General features: G+C 40.3%; 1 protein-coding gene across 1 annotated transcript in view; it reads right to left on the bottom strand.

Moving 5' to 3' along the window:
* Nucleotides 1-5,659: 5,659 nt before the first annotated feature.
* CIR1 (corepressor interacting with RBPJ, CIR1) overlaps nt 5,660-21,922 on the bottom strand; it is a 43,596-nt gene continuing 27,333 nt past the window's right edge. Inside the window, exons 8-10 of the mRNA XM_060177694.1 lie at nt 10,724-10,830; nt 9,255-9,340; nt 5,660-6,685 (exon numbers count right to left, since the gene is read on the bottom strand). Coding sequence (XP_060033677.1) covers nt 6,013-6,685; nt 9,255-9,340; nt 10,724-10,830 — 866 coding nt within the window. The 3' untranslated portion in view covers nt 5,660-6,012. The remainder of the gene's footprint in view (nt 6,686-9,254; nt 9,341-10,723; nt 10,831-21,922) is intronic.

The raw sequence follows: 21,922 nt of genomic DNA, 5'->3' as shown, positions 1-21,922 counted from the left end.
GGGAAGACAGAGAGGGGGACAGAAAGATAGACACCTGTAGACCTGCCTCACCGCCTGTGAGGTGACTCCCTTCGAGCCGGGGCTCAAACCGGCTTATGCCGGTCCTTGCGTTTTGTGCCACATGTGCTTAACCCGCTGAGCTACCACCTGACTCCCGGAATCCCTTATTATGAGGCTTATCTCTGGTTTCTACCTTATTATCCAAGAGCAAAAGTAGAGTTAGATGTCTAATACATTTTAAAATCTTTTCCTTTCCCCCAGATCATTATAGTATACAGAGCAACTAAGGTGATTATCATTATTTGCCACAGGGTTATCACATGGTGCCCTGTGCCTGTGAAAGACTTCACCACTCCGTTGACCACTTTCTCTTATTTTTATTACAGAGACAGAGAGATAGAGGGAGAAAGAGAAGAAGAGTGAGGGAGAGAGACATTTGCAGTACTGTTTCACCATGAGCCCCTGCAGGTTGGGACTTGGGGCTTGAGCCTGGACCTTTGGGCACTGCGGCAACGTGTGTGCTCTGCCGGGTGCACCACCACTTGGCCCCTAAGGTGAGAATCTTTAGTTTGTTACCATGTTATGATTACATGTGAAAATGTTTCCCCTTCAGTTTTTAATTTGAAAAACTTGAAAGCCAGCTCCTTGGGGCTGATTAGCATTCCTTACAGGTATTTTTGTCATCATTCAGTGCATAAAAATACTGAGTTATGGGGCCAGGTGGTGGCACACTTGGTTAAGCACACACATTACAGTGCTCAAAGACCCAGGTTCAAGCCCCTGGTCCCCACCTGCAGGGGGAAAGCTTCACAAGTGGTTTCAGGTGTCTCTCAGTCTCTCTTCCTCTCCATCTACCCCTCCCCTCTCAATTTATCTGTCTTTACCCAAGAATAAATACATAAAATAAATATTGAGGTATTTAATAGAGGTTTCAGGTTCAATCCCAGGCATCAGCATAAGCCAGAATTGAGCAGTGCTTTGGTAAAAAAAATAAGTGAAACCCACACCTATGGACATCTAATCTTTGACAAAGGGGCCCAGACTATTACATGGGGAAAGCAGAGTCTCTTCAACAAATGGTGTTGGAAACAATGGGTTGAAACATGCAGAAGAATGAAGCTGAATCACTGTATTTCACCAAATACAAAAGTAAATTCCAAGTGGATCAAGGACTTGGATGTTAGACCAGAAACTATCAGATACTTAGAGGAAAATATTGGAAGAACTTTTTTCCGCATAAATTTTAAAGACATTTTCAATGAAACGAATCCAATTACAAGGAAGACTAAGGCAAGTATAAACCTATGGGACTACATCAAATTAAAAAGCTTCTTCACAGCAAAAGAAACCACTACCCAAATCAAGAGACCCCTCACAGAATGGGAGAAGATCTTTACATGCCATACATCAGATAAGAGTTTAATAACCAACATATATAAAGAGCTTACCAGACTCAACAACAAGACAACAAATAACCCCATCCAAAAATGGGGGGAGGAATTGGACAGAATATTCACCACAGAAGAGATCCAAAAGGCCAAGAAACACATGAAAAAATGCTCCAAGTCTCTGATTGTCAGAGAAATGCAAATCAAGACAACAATGAGATATCACTTCACTCCTGTGAGAATGTCACACATCAGAAAAGGTAACAGCAGCAAATGCTGGAGAGGGTGTGGGGTCAAAGGAACCCTCCTGCACTGCTGGTGGGAATGTCAATTGGTCCAACCTCTGTGGAGAACAGTCTGGAGAACTCTCAGAAGGCTAGAAATGGACCTACCCTATGACCCTGCAATTCCCCTCCTGGGGATATATCCTAAGGAACCCAACACATCCATCCAAAAAGATCTGTGTACACATATGTTCTTGGCAGCACAATTTGTAATAGCCAAAACCTGGAAGCAACCCAGGTGTCCAACAACAGATGAGTGGCTGAGCAAGTTGTGGTATATATACACAATGGAATACTACTCAGCTGTAAAAAATGGTGACTTCACCGTTTTCAGCCGATCTTGGATGGACCTTGAAAAAATCATGTTGAGTGAAATAAGTCAGAAACAGAAGGATGAATATGGGATGATCTCACTCTCAGGCCGTAGTTGAAAAACAAGATTAGAAAAGAAAACACAAGTCGAACCTAAAATGGAATTGGAGTATTACACCAAAGTAAAAGACTCTGGGGTGGGTGGGTGGGTGGGGAGAATACAGGTCCATGAAAAATGACGAATGAAATAGTGGGGGTTGTATTGCTAAATGGGAATCTGGGGAATGTTATGCATGTAAAAAAAACAAAAAAAGGAAGAAGAAGTAGAAACGCAAAGCAGAAATTGACTGAGTTTGGAGTATGGCACCAAAGTAAGAAAGCAGAAGTATACTAGAGTTTGCAGTGAGTACCTCCCTAATACTTCCTCTCCACTTTTCCAAGCTTTGGGTCCATGATTGCTCAACAATTTGTTTGGCTTTGTATGTTAACTCTCTTTTCAGTCACCAGGTTCCAGGTGTCATCAGGATGCCAGCCAGACTTCCCTGGATTGAAGACACCACCAATGTGTCCTGGAGCTCAGCTTCCCCAGAGACCCATCCTACTAGGGAAAGAGAGAGGCAGACTGGGAGTGTGGACCGACCAGTCAACGCCCATGTTCAGCGAGGAAGCAATTACAGAAGCCAGACCTTCTACCTTCTGCAACCCTCAATGACCCTGGGTCCATGCTCCCAGAGGGATAGAGAATGGGAAAGCTATCGGGGGAGGGGGTGGGATATGGAGATTGGGCGGTGGGAATTGTGTGGAGTTGTACCCCTCCTACCCTATGGTTTTGTTAATTAATAAAAAAAAAAAAAAAAAAAAAATAAGTGAAAAATTTTAATGAAGCATGATTAAATCAGAAATTAAAATAATTAAAATTTTTTTAATAATTATTTTCCCTTTTGTTGCCCTTGTTTTTATTGTTGTAGTTATTATTGTTGTTATCGATGTTGTTGTTGGACAGGACAGAGCAACCAAAGGAGGAGGGGAAGACAGAGAGGGGGAGAAAAAGAGACACCTGCAGACCTGCTTCACCACCTGTGAAGCGACTTTTCTGCAGGTGGGGAGCCGGGGGCTCGAACCAAGATCCTTCCGCCAGTCCTTGTGCTTTGAGCCACATGCGCTTAACCCACTGCACTACCCCGACTCCCTAAAAATCAATTCTTATGGCTACTTATAAAAAGCAAAAGTGGGGAAGTCGCGGGTTAAGTGCATGTGGTGCAGAGCACAAGGACCCGTGCAGAGATCCTGGTTCGAGCCCCCGGCTCCCCATCTGCAGGGGAGTCACCTCACAGGTGGAGCAGGTCTGTAGGTGTCTATCTTTCTCTCCCCCTCTCTGTCTTCCCCTCCTCTTTTGATTTCTCTGTCCTATCCAACAACAGCATCAATAACAACAATAATAACTACAACAATAAAAAACAAGGGCAACAAAAGGGAATAAAATATATTTAAAAAAAAAGCAAAAGTTGACCACACTTTTGTGAAAGTCAAATGAAAATAGTATGAGAAATGCTAATGTACTTCTTTGATTCATTTTTAATTATAGGATGCATTTCAACACTTCTCTTCACGAACACTATATTGGTTCAGAAACCCTTTAAGGCAGTAAGTATTGCATAGGTTTTAACATTATAAAAATTATAAAGTCTAAAAAGGCATAAGACAGAAAATAATCAGTGCAACACTGATGAACTCAAAGGTGTAAATTAGCAGTCTTTATCAGTTTCAAATTCATGCTTTTTTTTTTTAAATGGAGATCTTTGAGACTATTGTAGAAAGAATTCAAGTTCTCTCTCTCCAATTCTCCTTAGAAAAACTACTCAAATGTTTACAACTTTAGTTTCTTCCGAATCAGAGGACTTGTGCGTGTACATATACATAAGCCCAAAACTACAAGAGGCAGCTTTACTTCTCTTTCAAACTTACGTACTTTCTTGAAATTTATAAAATTGACTGCAAATTCCCAGAGCCACGCAATCAATATTTGTTTTGATAGATAATAACATATTACTTTTATTTTTACGAAGATTTACTTACCAATAAGAGAGGAGAGAGAACTAGCATATTCGTCACACTCCAGCATATTCATTGCTGGGGATCAAACTCAGAACCTCATGTTTTGAAGGGCAGCAGTCTAGACACTGCATAACCTGTTGGGCCGGCAGTAACAGATTTTTGAAAATGAGAAACTTAGATAATGTGTGTGTCCATGGTGTTTAGTATGCTCCTTGGAATTTCATGCTGTTTCTAATAACGTCTATGGTCTTCGTTTATTATACCCTTTGAGACATAGGGACACTTTGCAGCTAGGTTTAAATATGCACTATGTATCCATGCTCATGGAACCTATCAAAATATCTTACAGCAGTCTACTTGTGACTCTATATAAATGTTCACCCTTTCGCAGTAAAATCTTTATGTGAGTAGTTAGAAAGGCCTCTGTGGTAGGCAGAATCTATTCCCTCAAGGATGTACATGTCTTAACCTCTAGAACCTATGAATGTTTTGTTACATGACAAAGGAGAATTAAGAATTAAGGTTGTGGGCATGTAGGTTACATAATGGTTGTACAAAAGACTTTCCTGCTTGAAGCTTGGAAGTCTCAGGTTCAATCCCTGGCACCACAATAACCAGAGCTGAGCAGTGCTCTGGTTAAAATAAAATAAAAATAATTAAATTAAAAAAAATTTTAAAAATATATGTGAGAAGGAGTTGGCTAGTTTTTGTTAGTGGTGAAACTGGGAGATAAAAGGGTTTCTAGTCAAGGAAGCTGGAATAAGTAAGCTGATTTTCCTCTAAAACTTCTAGAATAAATGAATATTGTTGACACTGATGTTAGCCTAGTGAGATCCCTTAGAGATGTCTTATCTCTGGAACTGTAAAATACAGCTGAATTATTTGAAATTTGAGAGAATTAAAAAATATTTTTATTTATTTATTCATGAGAAAGTAGGAGAAAGAACCAAACATCACTCTGGTACATGTACATCCGGGCACTGAATTCGGGACTTCACGCTTGAAAGTCCAGTGCTTTCTTTGTCCCCTGCACCACCTCCTGGACCACTTGAGATAATTTGTTATGTTAGCTTAGAAAACTAATACTTGGATGGGTCTGGATAAACAGCATAATGGTTATGCAAAACCTTTTCATGCCCAAAGCTTTGAGGTCCTAAGTTCAATGCCCAGCACCACCATCAGCCAGAGCTATCTCTCTGTGTGTATCCCTCATTACAAATAAATTTTAAAAGGTGGCTAGGTGGTGGTGTACCTGATTAAGTGAACACATCACAGTGTGCAAAGACCAGGGTTCAAGTCCCTGGTCCCCACCTGCAGGGGAGAAAGCTTTACAAGTGGTGAAGCAGGGCTGCAGGTGTCTCTGTCTCTTTCCCTCTCTACCTCCTCGCCCTTCTCAATTTCTCCCTGTATATCCAATAATATATATACATATATACATATTTAAAAAATGAAAACACATCATCTAGACATAAGAACACCTGAAAGAAGTTTAAGTTTTAAAAGAAATACTTATCTATTATTTAAGTTACACTAGCTGGATTTAAAGGTACTACACTTTGCACCAAGGAAAGGTATTTAAGTCACAGAACATATCTGAATTAGAAAACTAACAAAACCAGATTAATTCCATGCACTGTTATTCTTTAATGGCATTTCAGAATAAAGAAAATATCATAGAGTTATATGGGGTTTTTTAATCTACTGTAGAGCACAAGAAACATTTACCAACAAAAAATATTTGTACAGCCCCCAAATAGTGTGCTTACAAATAAGTTGCAAAGCTCATTCTTATCCGACAGTCACAGTTATACCTGATAATTTACAGAGATGAAAACTTAAAGTACAGCTTTTTATCAGAAAAACAAGAGTACATAATTTAGCCCTTGGCTAAAGGTACTCAGAAAGACAGCGGAGATATTTTTATTCCCAGGTAATCGTCACACAGTCTCTCTTGCTTCCTCCTCTCTGTGCCATTAGTATGCTTCTGAGCTCTTCCTGGGCAGGTCGCCTCCTCTGTCTCTATCTGCGCCGTGACTTCTGTTGCTGTTTCTTCTGTCCCACTCTTTACTTGGACTTTGTTGTGACCTTTTCTTTATTTCTCTTTGCTTGTAACTACCATGACTTCTGCTTCGGCTTCTCCTCTTTCTCTCACCCCTGCTCTTGCTCTTGCTGCTTCTCTCATGTCTTTCAGATCCTCTCTGTTCTGGGCTATGGTTATGGCTTCTGGCCTTCCTATCAGAATCAAAATGGCTCCTTCTGCTACTGTCTCCAGAACTCTCTGGTTGTAGCATCCTAGGCTTTTCCTTGTTCGTGTGACTACCAGAGCATTCTTCATACACTTTTCTCTTCTTAGATCTGTCCTCTCCAGGTCCACTGCTATTCCTTAAACACTTGTTTTTCTTTCTTTTCTTCTGTTTCCTTTTTTCTTTGTTGTCACTCTCACTTTCACTACTACTGCTTTCTGAAGTCTCACTAGAAGAGGAGGAAGAAGAGGAAGAAGAGGAGGAAGAGGAGGAGGAAGAGGAGGAAGAGGAAGAAGGTGACTTGTTTTTATGCTTTTTGTGTTTACTTCTGTTCTTCTGAAGCTTTTTCTTTTTCCTATCTTTTTTCTTTTTCTTTCCTTTCTTCTCAAGTCGATCCAATTTCCTGTTATTGTGAAAAAAATAGTAACAGATTATGAGAAAGTATTTTCACTGCCAAACATTAAATTCTGAACAGATAATATACTTTATTAGAAGCCATTAAAATTGATAGTCAAACCTAAACATGTTATTAAGCAATCATTTCTTTGCCTTTAAAATGCTCACAAAACATATTAAGTAGAAAAGGAAATGCCGTAAGTAAACTGCTGAACAATTTTAAAAGTTTTTTTAATTTTTAAATGTTTTTAATGAGTGGGGGGCCCGGGTGTGGTGCACCTGGTTGAGTGCACATGGTATAGTGCTCAAGGATCCAGATTCAAGTCCCTGGTCTCCACCTGCAGGGGGAAAACTTTGCAAGTGGTGAAGCAGTGCTGCAGGCATCTCTCTGTCTCTCTCCCTCTCTGTTACCCTCTTCCCTCTCGATTTCTGGCTGTCTATATCCAATAAATAAATAAATAAATAAATATAATGCAAAATAAATACATAAAAATTTTTAATGAGTAAGAGTGAAAACCAGAGCAGAGCATCACTCTGGTATGTGCAGTGATGAGGATTGAACCCAGGACTTAATTTCAAAAAAATTTTTAAAAAAATTATATTTATGTATTTATTTTCCCTTTTGTTGCCCTTGTTATTTTTTTATTGTTGTAGTTATTATTGCTGTTGTTGTTGTTGTCGTTGTTGGATAGGACAGAGAGAAATGGACAGAGGAGGGGAAGACAGAGAGGGAGAAAGACACTTGCAGACCTACTTCACCGCCTTTGAAGCAACTCCCCTGCAGGTGGGGAGCCGGGGGCTCGAACCGGGATCCTTACGCAGATCCTTCTGCTTCGCACCACGTGTGCTTAACCCGCTGCGCTACCACCCAAATCCCTTAAAAAAATTTTTATTGGGGGGATTAATGGTTTACAGTTGACAGTAAGTACAGTTGTTAGTACATGTATAAAATGTCTCACTTTTCTGTAAAACACTCCAATCCTCTGCCTAAGTCCTCCTTCAGGACTTGAAACCACCCTCCAGCTCCCAGAATTGTTTACTTTGGTACAATTCACCAAACCTAGAGGACTTCATTTTGAGAGCCCAATACCTTATCCACTGTACCACCTCCCGAGGCACTGTAAGAAAATCCTTACTGAAAATTCTAGAGCATGCTAGGGGCCTAGAGACAGCACACCTGGCTGAGTGCACATGCTACCATGTACAAGTACCTAGATTCAAACCCTGGTCCCCACGAGCAGGGGAGAAGCTTCAGCAGTTGTGAAATGATGATGCAAGCACCTCGTTCTCTTTCCCCTTCTCTCTCAAAATCCCCCCCCCGTCTCTATCCAAAATAAATAAATAAATATTTAAAAAAGAAAAGAAAAAATGTCTTCCAAGAGAGGAGGGTGTATTTGTCACACAAGCACCAAGTCCCAGTGATAATCCTAGTGGCAACAAAATAAATAAATTAACTTTGCTGGTTTTATATGTACTATTTTAAAATATGAAAACATCAGTACTATATTATTAAAATAATTAAAAGAATATAATTCATAAGGTAGGGACACAAAAGTGAGAGTTGGGTACAGTGCAGAACTATATCCTATAAGAACTATATCTCGTAAACCACAAAAAGATAAATAGGCATTCTCTAGAAATTCAGAGTAAGAATGTACTGTTTCTTTTATCTTTTTGGTTATATATAAAATAATCACACACTAATTTTCGACAGTTTGTTTAAATAAGGGAACTTCTACTATGGCACCTGACATTCTCAGGAAGAGAAACTTGCTTAATGACACGCTTGTGTATTCAGTTATTCTCTGGTCCCGTCTGGCCATTCTCAAAATGCCACACGCTGAAAATATCATGAGCGCCCTCTATTGGTCTCAGCAGAAATTTTTTTGGTTCTTTAATCCTGAGAGTCTGTTAACAGGATTCAGATCTGTCTACCTTAAATTTAAGTACTCTATGAGCATACTTTATAAAGCCTCAGAAAATGTAAGAGGTGTAATACATAGTTTATAATCTTCTCTAAGAAAAAAATGTGTGTAAAAATATATCCAACCTACAGTTACACTATTTCTTTCTTTTTTTTAAAAATTTTTTAAATTGTTGTAGTTACTATTGTTGTCATTGTTGGATAGGACAGAGAGAAATGGAGGTGGGGAATTCAAAGAGAGGGAGAGATAGACACCTGCAGACCTGCTTCACCGCCTGTGAAGTGACCCCCCTGCATGTGGGGAGCCGGGGGCTCCAACGGGGATCCTTCCACTGGTCCTTGCGCTTTGTGCCACTTGCGCTTAACCTGCTTGCTGTGCTACAGCCCGACTCCCTACAGTTACACTGATTCCTAAATTAAATGTTCCGAAAAGCAGGTGATTCTGTGGTATTTTTTGAGTATTTATATCTTATACTCATTTTCATATTACTGGGGGAAAAAGCACATATTTATTTAGTAATATATCATAGCTGAAGAATAAATGAACATAGGTGACACATGGTTTAAATATGAACATGAGTTCTTAGGATCAGACTTAAATATGAGTCTAATATCAAACAGTTAATTCAATAAACATATACTTCTAATTTACCTGAGAAGTTTCTGTTTTTGTTTGGTTGTTAGTGACTTTAAAAATTCGACTTCTGGGTCTTCTTCACCCTCACTTGCAACGTATTCCTGGGTCAGTAAAGGTATTGTTAAATTGTCAGATTGTAAGGCAAGTCAGTTACGAGATGTGAAAAAAAAACAGTCACAAGTAAGAAATTTCAAATTAGGGACATAGTGTAGATGAGTATTTTGGATAGGGAAGGAGGGAGAATTGAACCGCTGTTTTGGTAGTCTACATGCTAAGGAGCCTCATAAAATACTCTGAAAAAAGGTGACTGTTTTGCCAGTATTAGCAAACTTTATTAGGAAGAGGACAATAAAAAAATAAATAATTTAGTTTTTTATTATTTCGTGAGGTTGAATTTAAACACTGACAGTTAAAATTTCTATTTAATAAACTATTAAAACCAAGAAGATCACAAACTTCGCAGGGAAGTTTACCATTTCAACAGTAAAATACCAAATATATTATTATTATTAAATAAATATCAACTATCTCAAACAATTAGATGATAATAGAAACTATATGGGGAGTCGGGCAGTAGCGCAGTGGGTTAAGCGCAGGTGGCAAGCGCAAGGACTGGCAAAAGGATCCCAGTTCGAGCCCCCAGCTTCCCATCTGCAGGGGAGTTGCTTCACAGGCAGTGAAGCAGGTCTGTAGGTGTCTTTCTCTCCTCATCTCTGTCTTCCCCTCCTCTCTCCATTTCTCTCTGTCCTATCTAACAATGGCGACATCAATAACAACAGTAACAATAACAACTACAACAATAATAAAAAACAACAAGGGCAACAAAAGGGAAAATAAGTAAATAAATATAAAAGAAAAATTAAAAAGAAAAAGAAGCTATATCAACAGTCTCTTTAAACAGTTTGAAAAGTAATGTGCCTCTTCCCAGAGCAGTACCAATTTAGGCCATCAGGAGGCTGGATAACAATCTAATCTCTATCTCTAAACAGTCACATGACCTTAAAAAAATCACTTAATTTCTCTGAACTCCAGTTAATCATATAGTAACATGAATGATTTGTATTAGGTTAGCTATAGCCCTTCAAAACTATCAATAATTTTTTTCAGGTAAATTGTGTTTAACAGATTTTTTATACTTTTTGGGGGGTTGTTTTTATGCACTTCTTCCTGGTTCAATTTAGTGTCGCTTCAGGGATAAGTTAGCAGGAAAGGAAAAAACAACTTTATCACCAGTTCGGTTAGATACTATACTCACAAAAGCCTAGAGGAGCACTCTCATTTAGTAAAATGTAGGTTTAAAAACAACTCCTCATTTAGGCTAAAATAATAAAGAAGGAAAGCCAAAATACACTCTAGGCATTTTCCTTGGGTCTGCCTTGCTTTCCTAGGGGTATATGCATATTGGAAAACATTAAGTAGCAAATCACGAGCAATCACATTTAGATTTAAAGACATTTTCAGCTTACTGATAAAAAGATCATTACCTGTGATGGATCATTTACGGTCAAGTTTCTCCCCAGTACATTTCGTTTCAGTGCAAACCCACTGTTTCTCATCTCCGCTATTAGCTCCGAGGGGTGCATCGATGGCCCTGTTCACAAAAATCACAGTCTGAATGTATCATTTATATCTCTCTACCTTTTTCGGACTCCACAGTAGGAATGCAGCTGAAGCTTTGTTAAGTAAAATCACAGCTAAATCAACTCAATAATCTTCTGCTGAGCAAATAATCAGATATGATTTTCTAAAACAGCAGTCTGGAGATTTAGAATAGAAAATAATTGCATTTTTCTTTATATGCTAGGGGATTCTCTTCTTATGTAACTCTGCCATACTTAAGAGATCTCTAGATATTACCTGCTTGGCAGTTTCTAGATCAAAGATAAATGATTAAATAAAAAAAAACCCTGTAAGCTTTGGATAGTTATTCTAATTAAAAAGAGATGCACTTAAAGGCACACGAAAAATTTATTATTGGGTTGAGGAGACAGCATAATGATGATGTAAAAATGCTTTTATGCCTGAGCATCGAAGGCCCCAGGTTCAATCCTATGCACCAGCATAAGCCAGAGCTGAGCAGTCCTCTGGTATGTCTGTCTGTCTCTGTAATTTATACTTCTAAGTAAAGATAAAATATATAAAAAGGGAAAATTTATCACTAAAGTTTTCAAATCCCTCACCCTTATTTATCAAATACTAACAGTGAACACAGTGCTATGTGACATTAACAAAACTCACATGCTTATTCTATGCTTGACCGTTAAGTTCTTAGTTTACCTTGCATGTATTTTGAAATTTCTAGTTATTAGGTCGGGTTGTTATAGGCAACTGCAAACTGGATATAGGCATGTGTTATATTTTCTTTTTAAAAATATTTATTTATTTATTATTGGGTAGAGGCAGAGATAAATTGAGGGGAAAGGGAGAGATACAGAGAAGACCACTCGTGAAGCATTCCTCCCTGCAGGAGGGGGCCAGGGGCTTGAACCTGGGTCCTTGTGCACTGTAATGTGTGCACTTAGTCAGGTATGCCACCACCCGGTCCCTGTTATATTTTCCATAATTTGTTTTTTCCACTTTTAAAAATATTTATTTATTCCCTTTTGTTGCCCTTGTTGTAGCCTTATTGTGGTTATTATTGTTATCGTTGATGTCATTCGTTGTTGGATAGGACAGTGAGAAATGGAGAGAGGAGGGGAAGACAGAGAGGGGGAGAGAAAGATAGACACCTGCAGACCTGCTTCACCGCCTGTGAAGCGACTCCCCTGCAGGTGGGGAGCCGGGGGCTCGAACCGGGATCCTTTCCGGTCCTTGCACTTTGTGCCACGTGTGCTTAACCCGCTGCGCTACTACCTGGTTCCCAACACTTTCGTTTTTATAAGAATTTATTTATTCATGAGAAAGATAAGCAGAGAGGGAGAAAAAAACAGACGTCACTATGGTACATGTGCTGCTGGGGATTGAACTCAGGACATCATGGTTGAGAATCCAATGCTTTATCCACTGTGCCACCTCCCGGACCATGCCCAACACTTGAGAGTACAGGATTTGTATGCCTAAGACCCCAGAGGTCTCAAGTTCAATACATGGCACCACTATTTTTTTTTAAATAATTTATTTCTTTATTGGGGAATTAATGTTTTACATTCAAGAGTAAATACAATAGTTTGTACATGCATAACATTCCCCAGATTCCCATTTAACAATACAACCCCCACTATGTCATTCATCATCTTTCATGGACCTGTATTCTCCCCACCCACCCACCCACCCCAGAGTCTTTTACTTTGGTGTAATACTCCAATTCCATTTCAGGTTCGACTTGTGTTTTCTTTTCTAATCTTGTTTTTCAACTTCGGCCTGAGAGTGAGATCATCCCATAGTCATCCTTCAGTTTCTGACTTATTTCACTCAACATGATTTTTTCAAGGTCCATCCAAGATCGGCTGAAAACGGTGAAGTCACCATTTTTTTACAGCTGAGTAGTATTCCATTGTGTACATATACCACAACTTGCTCAGCCACTCATCTGTTGTTGGACACCTGGGTTGCTTCCAGGTTTTGGCTATTACAAATTGTGCTGCCAAGAACATATGTGTACACAGATCTTTTTGGATGGATGTGATGGGTTCCTTAGGATATATCCCCAGGAGGGGAATTGCAGGGTCATAGGGTAGGTCCATGTCTAGCCTTCTGAGAGTTCTCCAGACTGTTCTCCACAGAGGTTGGACCAATTGACATTCCCACCAGCAGTGCAGGAGGGTTCCTTTGACCCCACACCCTCTCCAGCATTTGCTGCTGTTACCTTTTCTGATGTATGATATTCTCACAGGAGTGAAGTGATATCTCATTGTTGTCTTGATTTGCATTTCTCTGACAATCAGAGACTTGGAGCATTTTTTCATGTGTTTCTCGGCCTTTTGGATCTCTTCTGTGGTGAATATTCTGTCCAAGTCCTCCCCCCATTTTTGGATGGGGTTATTTGTTGTCTTGTTGTTGAGTCTGGCAAGCTCTTTATATATGTTGGTTATTAAACTCTTATCTGATGTATGGCATGTAAAGATCTTCTCCCATTCTGTGAGGGGTCTCTTGGTTTGGGTAGTGGTTTCTTTTGCTGTGAAGAAGCTTTTTAATTTGATGTAGTCCCATAGGTTTATACTTGCCTTAGTCTTCCTTGTAATTGGATTCGTTTCATTGAAAATGTCTTTAAAATTTATGCGGAAAAAAGTTCTGCCAATATTTTCCTGTAAGTATCTGATAGTTTCTGGTCTAACATCCAAGTCCTTGATCCACTTGGAATTTACTTTTGTATTTGGTGAAATACAGTGATTCAGTTTCATTCTTCTGCATGTTTCAACCCATTGTTTTCAACACCATTTGTTGAAGAGACTCTGCTTTCCCCACTTAATAGTCTGGGCCCCTTTGTCAAAGATTAGATGTCCATAGGTGTGGGGCCTCATTTCTGGGCTCTCAATTCTATTCCACTGGTCAGTGTGTCTGTTCATGTTCTAGTACCAAGCAGTTTTGATGACAATGGCCCTATAATACAGTTTGAGATCTGGGAGTGTGATGCCTCCGGTTCTGTTCTTTTTTCTCAAGATTGTTTTGGCAATTCTAGGTCTTTTCTGGTTCCAGATAAACATTTGTAGCATTTTTTCTGTTCTCCTAAAAAATGTGCTTGGGATCTTGATGGGGATAGCATTAAATTTGTAGATGGCTCTGGGTAATATATTCATTTTGATGATGTTAATTCTTCCAACCCATGAACATGGAATATCTTTCCACTTCTTTGTGTCTTTTTCAATTTCTTTGAGTAGTGACTCACAATTTTCAGTATACAAGTCTTTCACTTGCTTGGTTAGGTTTACTCCTAGATATTTTATTGTTTTTGTTGCTATAGAAAAAGGAACTGATTTCTGGATTTCAATTTCTTCTAACTTAGTGTTTGCATAGAGGAATGCCACTGACTTTTGAATGTTAATTTTATAGCCTGACACATTACTGTATTGCCTGATGATTTCCAAAAGCTTCTTGCTGGATTCCTTAGGTTTTTCCATGTATACTATCATGTTATCTGCAAATAAGGAGAGTTTGACTTCTTCTCTTCCAATCTGTATGCCTTTAATTCCTTGCTCCTGCCTGATTGCTATAGCAAGAACTTCCAACACTATGTTGAATAGTAATGGTGATAGTGGGCAGCCCTGTCTAGTACCTGATCTGAGTGGAAATGCTTCCAGTTTTTCACCATTGAGTATGATGTTGGCTGTAGGTTTGCTATATATAGACTCCACTATCTTCAGGAATTTTCCATCTATTCCCATTTTTTGTAGTGTTTTGATCATAAAGGGATGTTGTATTTTGTCAAAGGCTTTCTCTGCATCTATTGATATGACCATGTGGTTTTTGGTCTTGTTTTTGTTGATGTGGTGGATCATATTCAGTGATTTACGTATATTAAACCAACCTTGCATGCCTGGGATAAACCCCACTTGGTCATGATGAACAATCTTTTTGATATACTGCTGTATCCGGTTGGCTAGAATTTTGTTCAATATTTTCGCATCTATGTTCATCAGAGATATTGGTCTGTAGTTTTGGTTGTGTCCCTGTCTGCTTTTGGTATCAGGGTGATGTTGGCTTCATAGAAGCTGGCAGGGAGTATTCCAGTGTCTTCAATCTTCTGGAAGACTTTTAAAAGTAGAGGTATTAGTTCTCCTTTGAAAGTTTTGTAGAATTCATTTGTAAAACCATCTGGTCCAGGACTTTTAGTTTTGGGAAGATTTTTGATAACTGTTTCAATTTCATTAGCTGTGATGGGCCTGTTCATGTTATCCACTTCCTCTTTACTTAGTTTTGGAAGTTGGTAGGTATCTAGGAAATCATTCATTTCTTCCAGGTTCTCTAGCTTGGTGGCATATAGTTGTTCATAGAAGCCTCACATGATATGTTGAATTTCTGCAGTGTCTGTTGTGATTTCTCCTCTTTCATTTACTATCCGATTTATTTGGGTCTTCACCTTTTTTTGTTTTGTGAGTCTGGCTAAAGGCTTGTCGATTTTGTTTACTCTTTCGAAGAACCAACATTTACTTTCATTGATCTTTTGTATGGTTTTCCTATTCTCAATGTTATTTATTTCTGCCCTAACTTTAGTGATTTCTGTCCTTCTGGTTGCTTTATGATTCCTTTGTTGTTCTTCTTCTAGGTCTTTAAGATGTGCAATCAGGCTGTTTATTTGTGCCTTTTCTTGTTTCCTAATGTGTGCTTGTATAGCTATGAACTTCCCTCTTAGGACTGCTTTAGCTGTGTCCCAAATATTTTGATAGCTTGTGTCTTCATTTTCATTGAATTCTCGAAACATTTTGATTTCTTCCTTGATTTCCTCTTTGACCCAGAAGTTGTTAAGAAGTGTACTGTTGAGCTTCCACATTTTGGGACTGTTACTAGTCTTTTGTTGATTGTTAAGTGTTAGTTTAATTCCACTGTGGTCTGAGAAGATGCTTGGGATGATTTCAGTGCTCTTGAATTGGCTCATGCTGTCTTTGTGGCCTAACATATGGTCTATCCTTGAGAATGATCCATGTGGATTTGAGTAAAATGTATATTCCAGTTTCTTGGGATGAATGACTCTGAAAATGTCCAATAGTTCTAGTTTATCTATCTCTTCATTTAGCTCCCTTATGTCTTTACTGATTTTCTTCCTGGATGATCTGTCAAGTTGAGATAGTGGGGTGTTGAAGTCCCCTACTATGATTGTGTTACTGTTAATATATTGCTGTAGCTCTTTCAGTAGAAGTTTGATGTATTTAGATGGCTTCTCATTGGGTGCATAGATATTAATAATTGTTAAGTCCTCTTGATTGACTGATCCTCTGAGCATTAAGTAGTGTCCATTCCTATCTTTTTAAATCTTATCTATTTTAAAGTCTATCGTGTCAGATATGAGAATAGCTGCTCCTGCCCTTTTTTGTGGGCCATTGGCTTGTATGATAGTTTTCCATCCTTTCACTTTAAGTCTGTGTTTGTCTTGTTGAGTTAGGTGAGTTTCCTGTAGACAACATATTGTTGGGTTGTGTTTTCTGATCCATCTTCCTACTCTGTGTCTTTTAATAGGTGAATTCAGGCCATTGACATTTATTGATATCAAAGATTGAAGATATTTTAACGCCATTCTTGTAGAGTTTTAGAGTGTTTTGATATATGTCCTATTTGTGGTGGTCTGGTTGTTTATAGGAGACCTTTCAGAACTTCTTTCAGGGCAGGCTTGGTGATGGTTGCTTCCTTCAACTGTTGCTTGTCTGAGAAGGTTTTGATGCTTCCATCTAGTCTGAATGACAGTCTAGCAGGATATAGTATTCTTGGCTGAAAGCCTTTCTCATTGAGCACTCGATAGATATCTTGCCATTCTCTTCTGGCCTGTAGTGTTTGTATGGAGAAGTCTGCTGCTAATCTTATGGGTTTTCCTTTGTAGGTGACTCTTTGTTTTTCTCTTGCAGCCTTGAGGATCCTTTCTTTATCCTTATTCCTTTCCAGTCTAAGTATGACATGTCTTGGTGTCTTTAGGTCTGGGTTAATTCTGTTTGGGACCCTCTGGGCTTCTTGAATCTTTATGTCTTTGGTGTTGTCTAGACTAGAGAAATTTTCAGCTATTATGGCCTGGAGAATGCTTTCTTCCTCTCCTTCTCTTTCTTCCTCTGGTAAGCCAATAATGCGTATATTGTTTCTTTTGAAGTCATCCCATAGGACTCTGTTGTTGTTTTCAGCATCTCTTAATCTCTTTTTGAGATCTCTTACTTCTTTTTTAGTTGTCTCTAATTCATCCTCAATCTTGCTAATTCTGTCTTTAGCCTCATAGATTCTATTCTCTCTGCCCTCTATTGCTTTCTGGAGTTCATCTATTTTGTTGCCCTGCTCTGATACTGTTTTAGCTTGTTCAGCTGGTTGCCTTCTTAGCTCAGCGATTTCAGCTTTCAGCTCTCTAATAACCATGAGATTATTAGAATTTTCTTCCATATTCTCATTTGTTGTTCCTGCATTTCTGATTACAATTTTTTTCAAATTCTTTACTCACTCCTGTTATTATTTCCTTAGCTAATGTTTGGATGTTGAACTCGTTGTTTTGTGCTTCACCCTCTGGAGGACTTTTAGCTGGACTCTTGTCCTGGTTCGAGTCTCCAATATTTTTTCTTGTTGTTTTAACCATTTTATATATTATGTTATGAGTTCCCTTTATCAGTACTTTTCAAATTATTGATCACTATTGCCTGGATTGACTTGTGTCTAAGTAATTTAATTAAAGGTTTTACCGTGGTGGAAGTTAACAGTTTTTTCAATCCCTGAGTTGGAGCTCAGTGATGTAAAAGCCTCTTTTTTTTTTCTTCCCTATAAGCTATGGGAGCCTGAGGGCTTTTAAACTATCAATAGGCTTCTTAGCTTAATCACTGACTCCTGACCAAGAGATAAAGCAGGGTGTGGCAGAGATAATCCAGTGGTTATGCAAAGAGACTTTCACAGCCCCTCAAGCTATGCCACCGAGGTATAGGTCTTCTCCTGAGTTTCCCGGTTAGATCTCTGTCCCCTGGTGTCCCTCCCTGTTGCTGCTCCAGATTCTGAGGGTAGTAGCAATTGAGACTCAGAGTTGCACTTGGTGAGTCTCTGGGGAGTCCTTTCCTCCCTTTAGCTGTCCCCTTGTTGGTGGAGCAGACTGGAGGTGGTGTCTCCACTGATAAACTGTTGAACTGTTAGCAGTCACTTAATCTCTCCTTAGGCCCCTCTCTCCTCTGTCACCAGCCACGTGTGTTTGTACTCACGGGTGATTTACTGGGTTCCTGTGGTCATTCTAGTCCTGTCTTGTTTCGGTCCGGGTGGTCTCCTTTGGTATTCCTAGTTGATCCGGGAAAGGAGAGGAGAGGAGAGGAGAGGAGAGGAGAGGAGAGGAGAGGAGAGGAGAGGAGAGGAGAGGAGAGGAGAGGAGAGGAGAGGAGAGGAGAGGAGAGAAAGCGATCTGCTGCTCGTAGCTCCGCCTCTGGAAGTCCTTCTATTTATTGATCTGCTTCATATTTCTAAGCCATAATTAACTCGAAGGGGTGTTTGTACACCCTCACGGGTGACTGATATTTCTGCACCATGATTGCAATAAAGCAGCAATCCTCTCACACCTGCTCTTTCTCTGATGATCATTGAGAACGTTACTTTTATGCTGAGAGTGATTGAGAGGATGTTCAGAAGTACAAAATGGAGTGTTTTCAAGGAGCCCAAAGTCTAGCTCTTGTCAGAAAGGCCGGGTCCGGGACGCAGGGCGGCAGGGTGCGCTCATCACATGGCACCACTATTAGCCAGAGCTGAATACTCTGGTCTTGGTTTCTCTCTCTCTCTCGATCTGACTTTTAAAAATATCTATTTATTTGTTGTTATTATTTTTTACCTCCAGGGTTATCGCTGGGGCTTGGTGCCTGCACTACTGCAATACTGTTCCTGGAGGCCATTTTTTCCTTTCATTACCCTGTTTATTGTTGTTCTTGTTATTACTGTTGTTGTTGGATAAGACAGAGAGAAATGGAGAGAGGAGGGCAAGACAGAGGGGGAGAGAAAGAGACACCTGCAGACCTGCTTCACCACCTGTGAAGTGACACCCCCTGCAGGTGGGGAGCCGGGGACTCGAACCCGGATCCTTTAGTTGGTCTTTGCACTTTGTGCCATGTGCGCTTAACCCGCTGTACTACCGCCCAACCCCCTTGATCTGATTTGCTAACTCTCATATAAATATATGAAATATATATAAATATATGAGACATATCTTTTCTTAAAAATACTAATATTTTCAAAATCCAGCCTTTGGGGGTTGGATGGTAGTGCAGCAAGTTAAGCACAGGTGGTGCAAAGTGCAAGGACCAACTTAAGAATCCCAGTTCAAGGCCCCAGCCCCCCACCTGCAGGAGAGTCGCTTCACTAGCAGTCTTCTTCTTCTAGCGTTTGCCCTTCTTCCGTAGCCAGTCAACAGCGTCAGGTTGAGCCTGATGTAAACTTTCGAGACCTCCTTTGAATCTGGAGAGGTGGCAGTCATTGACTATGTGGGTCATAGTCTGTCTGTAGCCGCAGGGGCAGTTCGGGTTGTCTCTGACTCCCCAGCGATGGAACATAGCGGCGCACCGGCCATGGCCTGTTCGATAGCGATTGAGGAGGGCCCAGTCATAACGTGCTAGGTCAAAGCCGGGTTGACGCTTGCAGGGGTCTGTGATGAGGTGTTTGTTCTTTACCTCAGCTGACTGCCAACTCTGTTTCCAAGAGTCTGGAACAGAGAAGTTCAGTGTAGGCGTAGGGGACCAGATTGGGTGACGAGACGTCAAGCATTAGACAGGGTGGGCGAAGATATCCGCGTATATTGGCAGGTCCGGTCGAGCGTAGACTTGGGAAATGAACTTAGATGATGCCGCATCCCGACGAGTATCTGGCAGGGCGATGTTGCTAAGAACTGGCAGCCATGGAACCGGGGTGGAACGGATGGTTCCAGAAATTATCCTCATGGAGGAATATAATTTGGAATCGACCAAGTGGACATGGGGGCTACGGAACCATACTGGGGCACAGTATTCTGCAGTGGAATAGCATAATGCCAGAGATGATGATCGTAGTGTGGAAGCGCTCGCGCCCCATGAGGAGCTGGCCAGTCTTGCAATGATGTTATTCCTCGCGCCCACCTTTGCCGCAGTTTTTATGAGATGTTTGTGAAATGACAGAGTGCGATCGAGAGTAACGCCAAGATAGACTGGCTGGGCTTCATGCCGGATTCTCGTATCACCAAGCTGCACATTAAGCTCACGCGAGGCCGAGGCAGTGAAGCAGGTCTGCAGGTGTCTGTTTTTCTCTCCCCCTCTCTATTTCCCTTCCTCCCTCCATTTCTCTCTGTCTTATCCAACAGCAACAACATCAATAACAACAATAACCACAACAATGATAAAACAAGGACAACAAAAGGGGAAAAATGGCCTCCAGGAGTGGTGGATTCAGGTGCAGGTGTCTATCTCCCCTTCTCCTCTTGATTTCTGACCACCTCTATCCAACAAATAAAGATGATTTTAAAAAAAGAAGTAAGAATGTTCTATACTGAAGTCAAATGTTCTGGCTCTGAGAAAGGCTGTATCTGTGACTCCGCAGCTGGAGAGCTTAGCTGTGGGCTTTGGGCTCATCAGCTCTTCCCAAGGACAGAGAAACCTTCCAACTGAAGTTTACCACTCCTTCCACAGCAAACAGCACCCTCAACAACTCTTTTAAAACAATTTTCTATTTTTTAAAAAATAATTTATGGGAGTCCAGCGGTAGCGCAGTGGGTTAAGCGCACGTGGCGCAAAGCACAAGGACCAGCGGAAGGATCCCAGTTTGAGCCCCCGGCTCTCCACCTGCAGAGGAGTCGCTTCAAAGGCGGTGAAGCAGGTCTGCAGGTGTCTGTCTTTCTCTCCCTCTGTCTTCCTTTCCTCTCTTGATTTCTCTGTCCTATCCAACAACGACAACATCATCAACAACAAAAACTACAACAACAAAACAAGGGCAACAAAAGGGAAAATAAATAATAATAAAAAATAAATAAAAATAATTTATTTATTCCCTTTTGTTGCCCTTGTTGTTTTATTATTGTAGTTATTATTGTTGTTGGACAGGAAAGAGAGAAATGGAGAGAGAGGGAGAGAAAGACAGACACCTGCAGACCTGCTTCACCACCTGTGAAGCAACCCCCTGCAGGTGGGGAGCCAGGGGCTCAAACTAGTAAGACAATTTTCTTAAAGATTCTATTTTCTGGGAGTTGGGCGGTAGCGCAGCAGTTAAGTGCACGTGGCTCAAAGCATAAGGACAGGTGTAAAGATTCCGTTTGAGCTCCCGGCTCCCCACCTGCAGGGGAGTCGCTTCACAGTCGGTGAAGCAGGTCTGCAGGTGTCTATCTTTCTCTCTCCCCCTCTCTGTCTTCCCCTCCTCTCTCCATTTCTGTGTCCAATCCAACAACGACATCAACAACAACAAAAGGGCAACAAAAGGGAAAATAAATACAATAATAAAAAAAGATTCTATTTTTTAAAATGATTTTAAAACTTTATTTCAAAAATTGAAAAAATTATGTATTTCATTTTAACGAGAGAGATACAGAGGAAAAGACGCAGAAATAGCAGAGCACTGCTCAGCTCTGGCTTATGATGGTGCTGGGGACTGAACCTGGGATCTTGGAACCTCAGTCATGAGAGTCCTTTGCAGAACCATTATGCTATCCTCCAGCCCAGATTCTATTTCTTTATTAATACAAGATAGATAGGTAGAGAGAACCAGAGTATTACTCTGGCATAGGCAATGGCAGGGATTAAATTTGGGACCTCGTGTGTCCAAGTCTACCTCCCTACTCACTGTGCTATCTCCCAGGCCCAACATTTTTAAATGGATGTTATTTATTAATGAGAGAGAGAGAGAGAGAACATAAGAGCATCACTCTGGTGCATTTGAAGCTGGGGAATCAAATTTGGGACCTAATGCTTGAGAGTCTAAGGTTTTACCCATTGTGTCACCTTTCAGCTTGCTCACAGGAATCTTTAATCTGTTAATTTGTTCAGATTAGGATTCAAACAGGGTATACACGTGATATTTGGTTCATTTATCTTTTAAGTCTCTCAATCAAAAACAATTCACCCGTTCTTTCACTCCATTCC

Source organism: Erinaceus europaeus, chromosome 18, assembly GCF_950295315.1.
Source record: "Erinaceus europaeus chromosome 18, mEriEur2.1, whole genome shotgun sequence".
Classification (NCBI taxonomy): Eukaryota; Metazoa; Chordata; class Mammalia; order Eulipotyphla; family Erinaceidae; genus Erinaceus; species Erinaceus europaeus.
The sequence above is the reverse complement of the archived record's forward strand: the minus strand, read 5'-3'. Positions and strand labels throughout refer to the sequence as shown.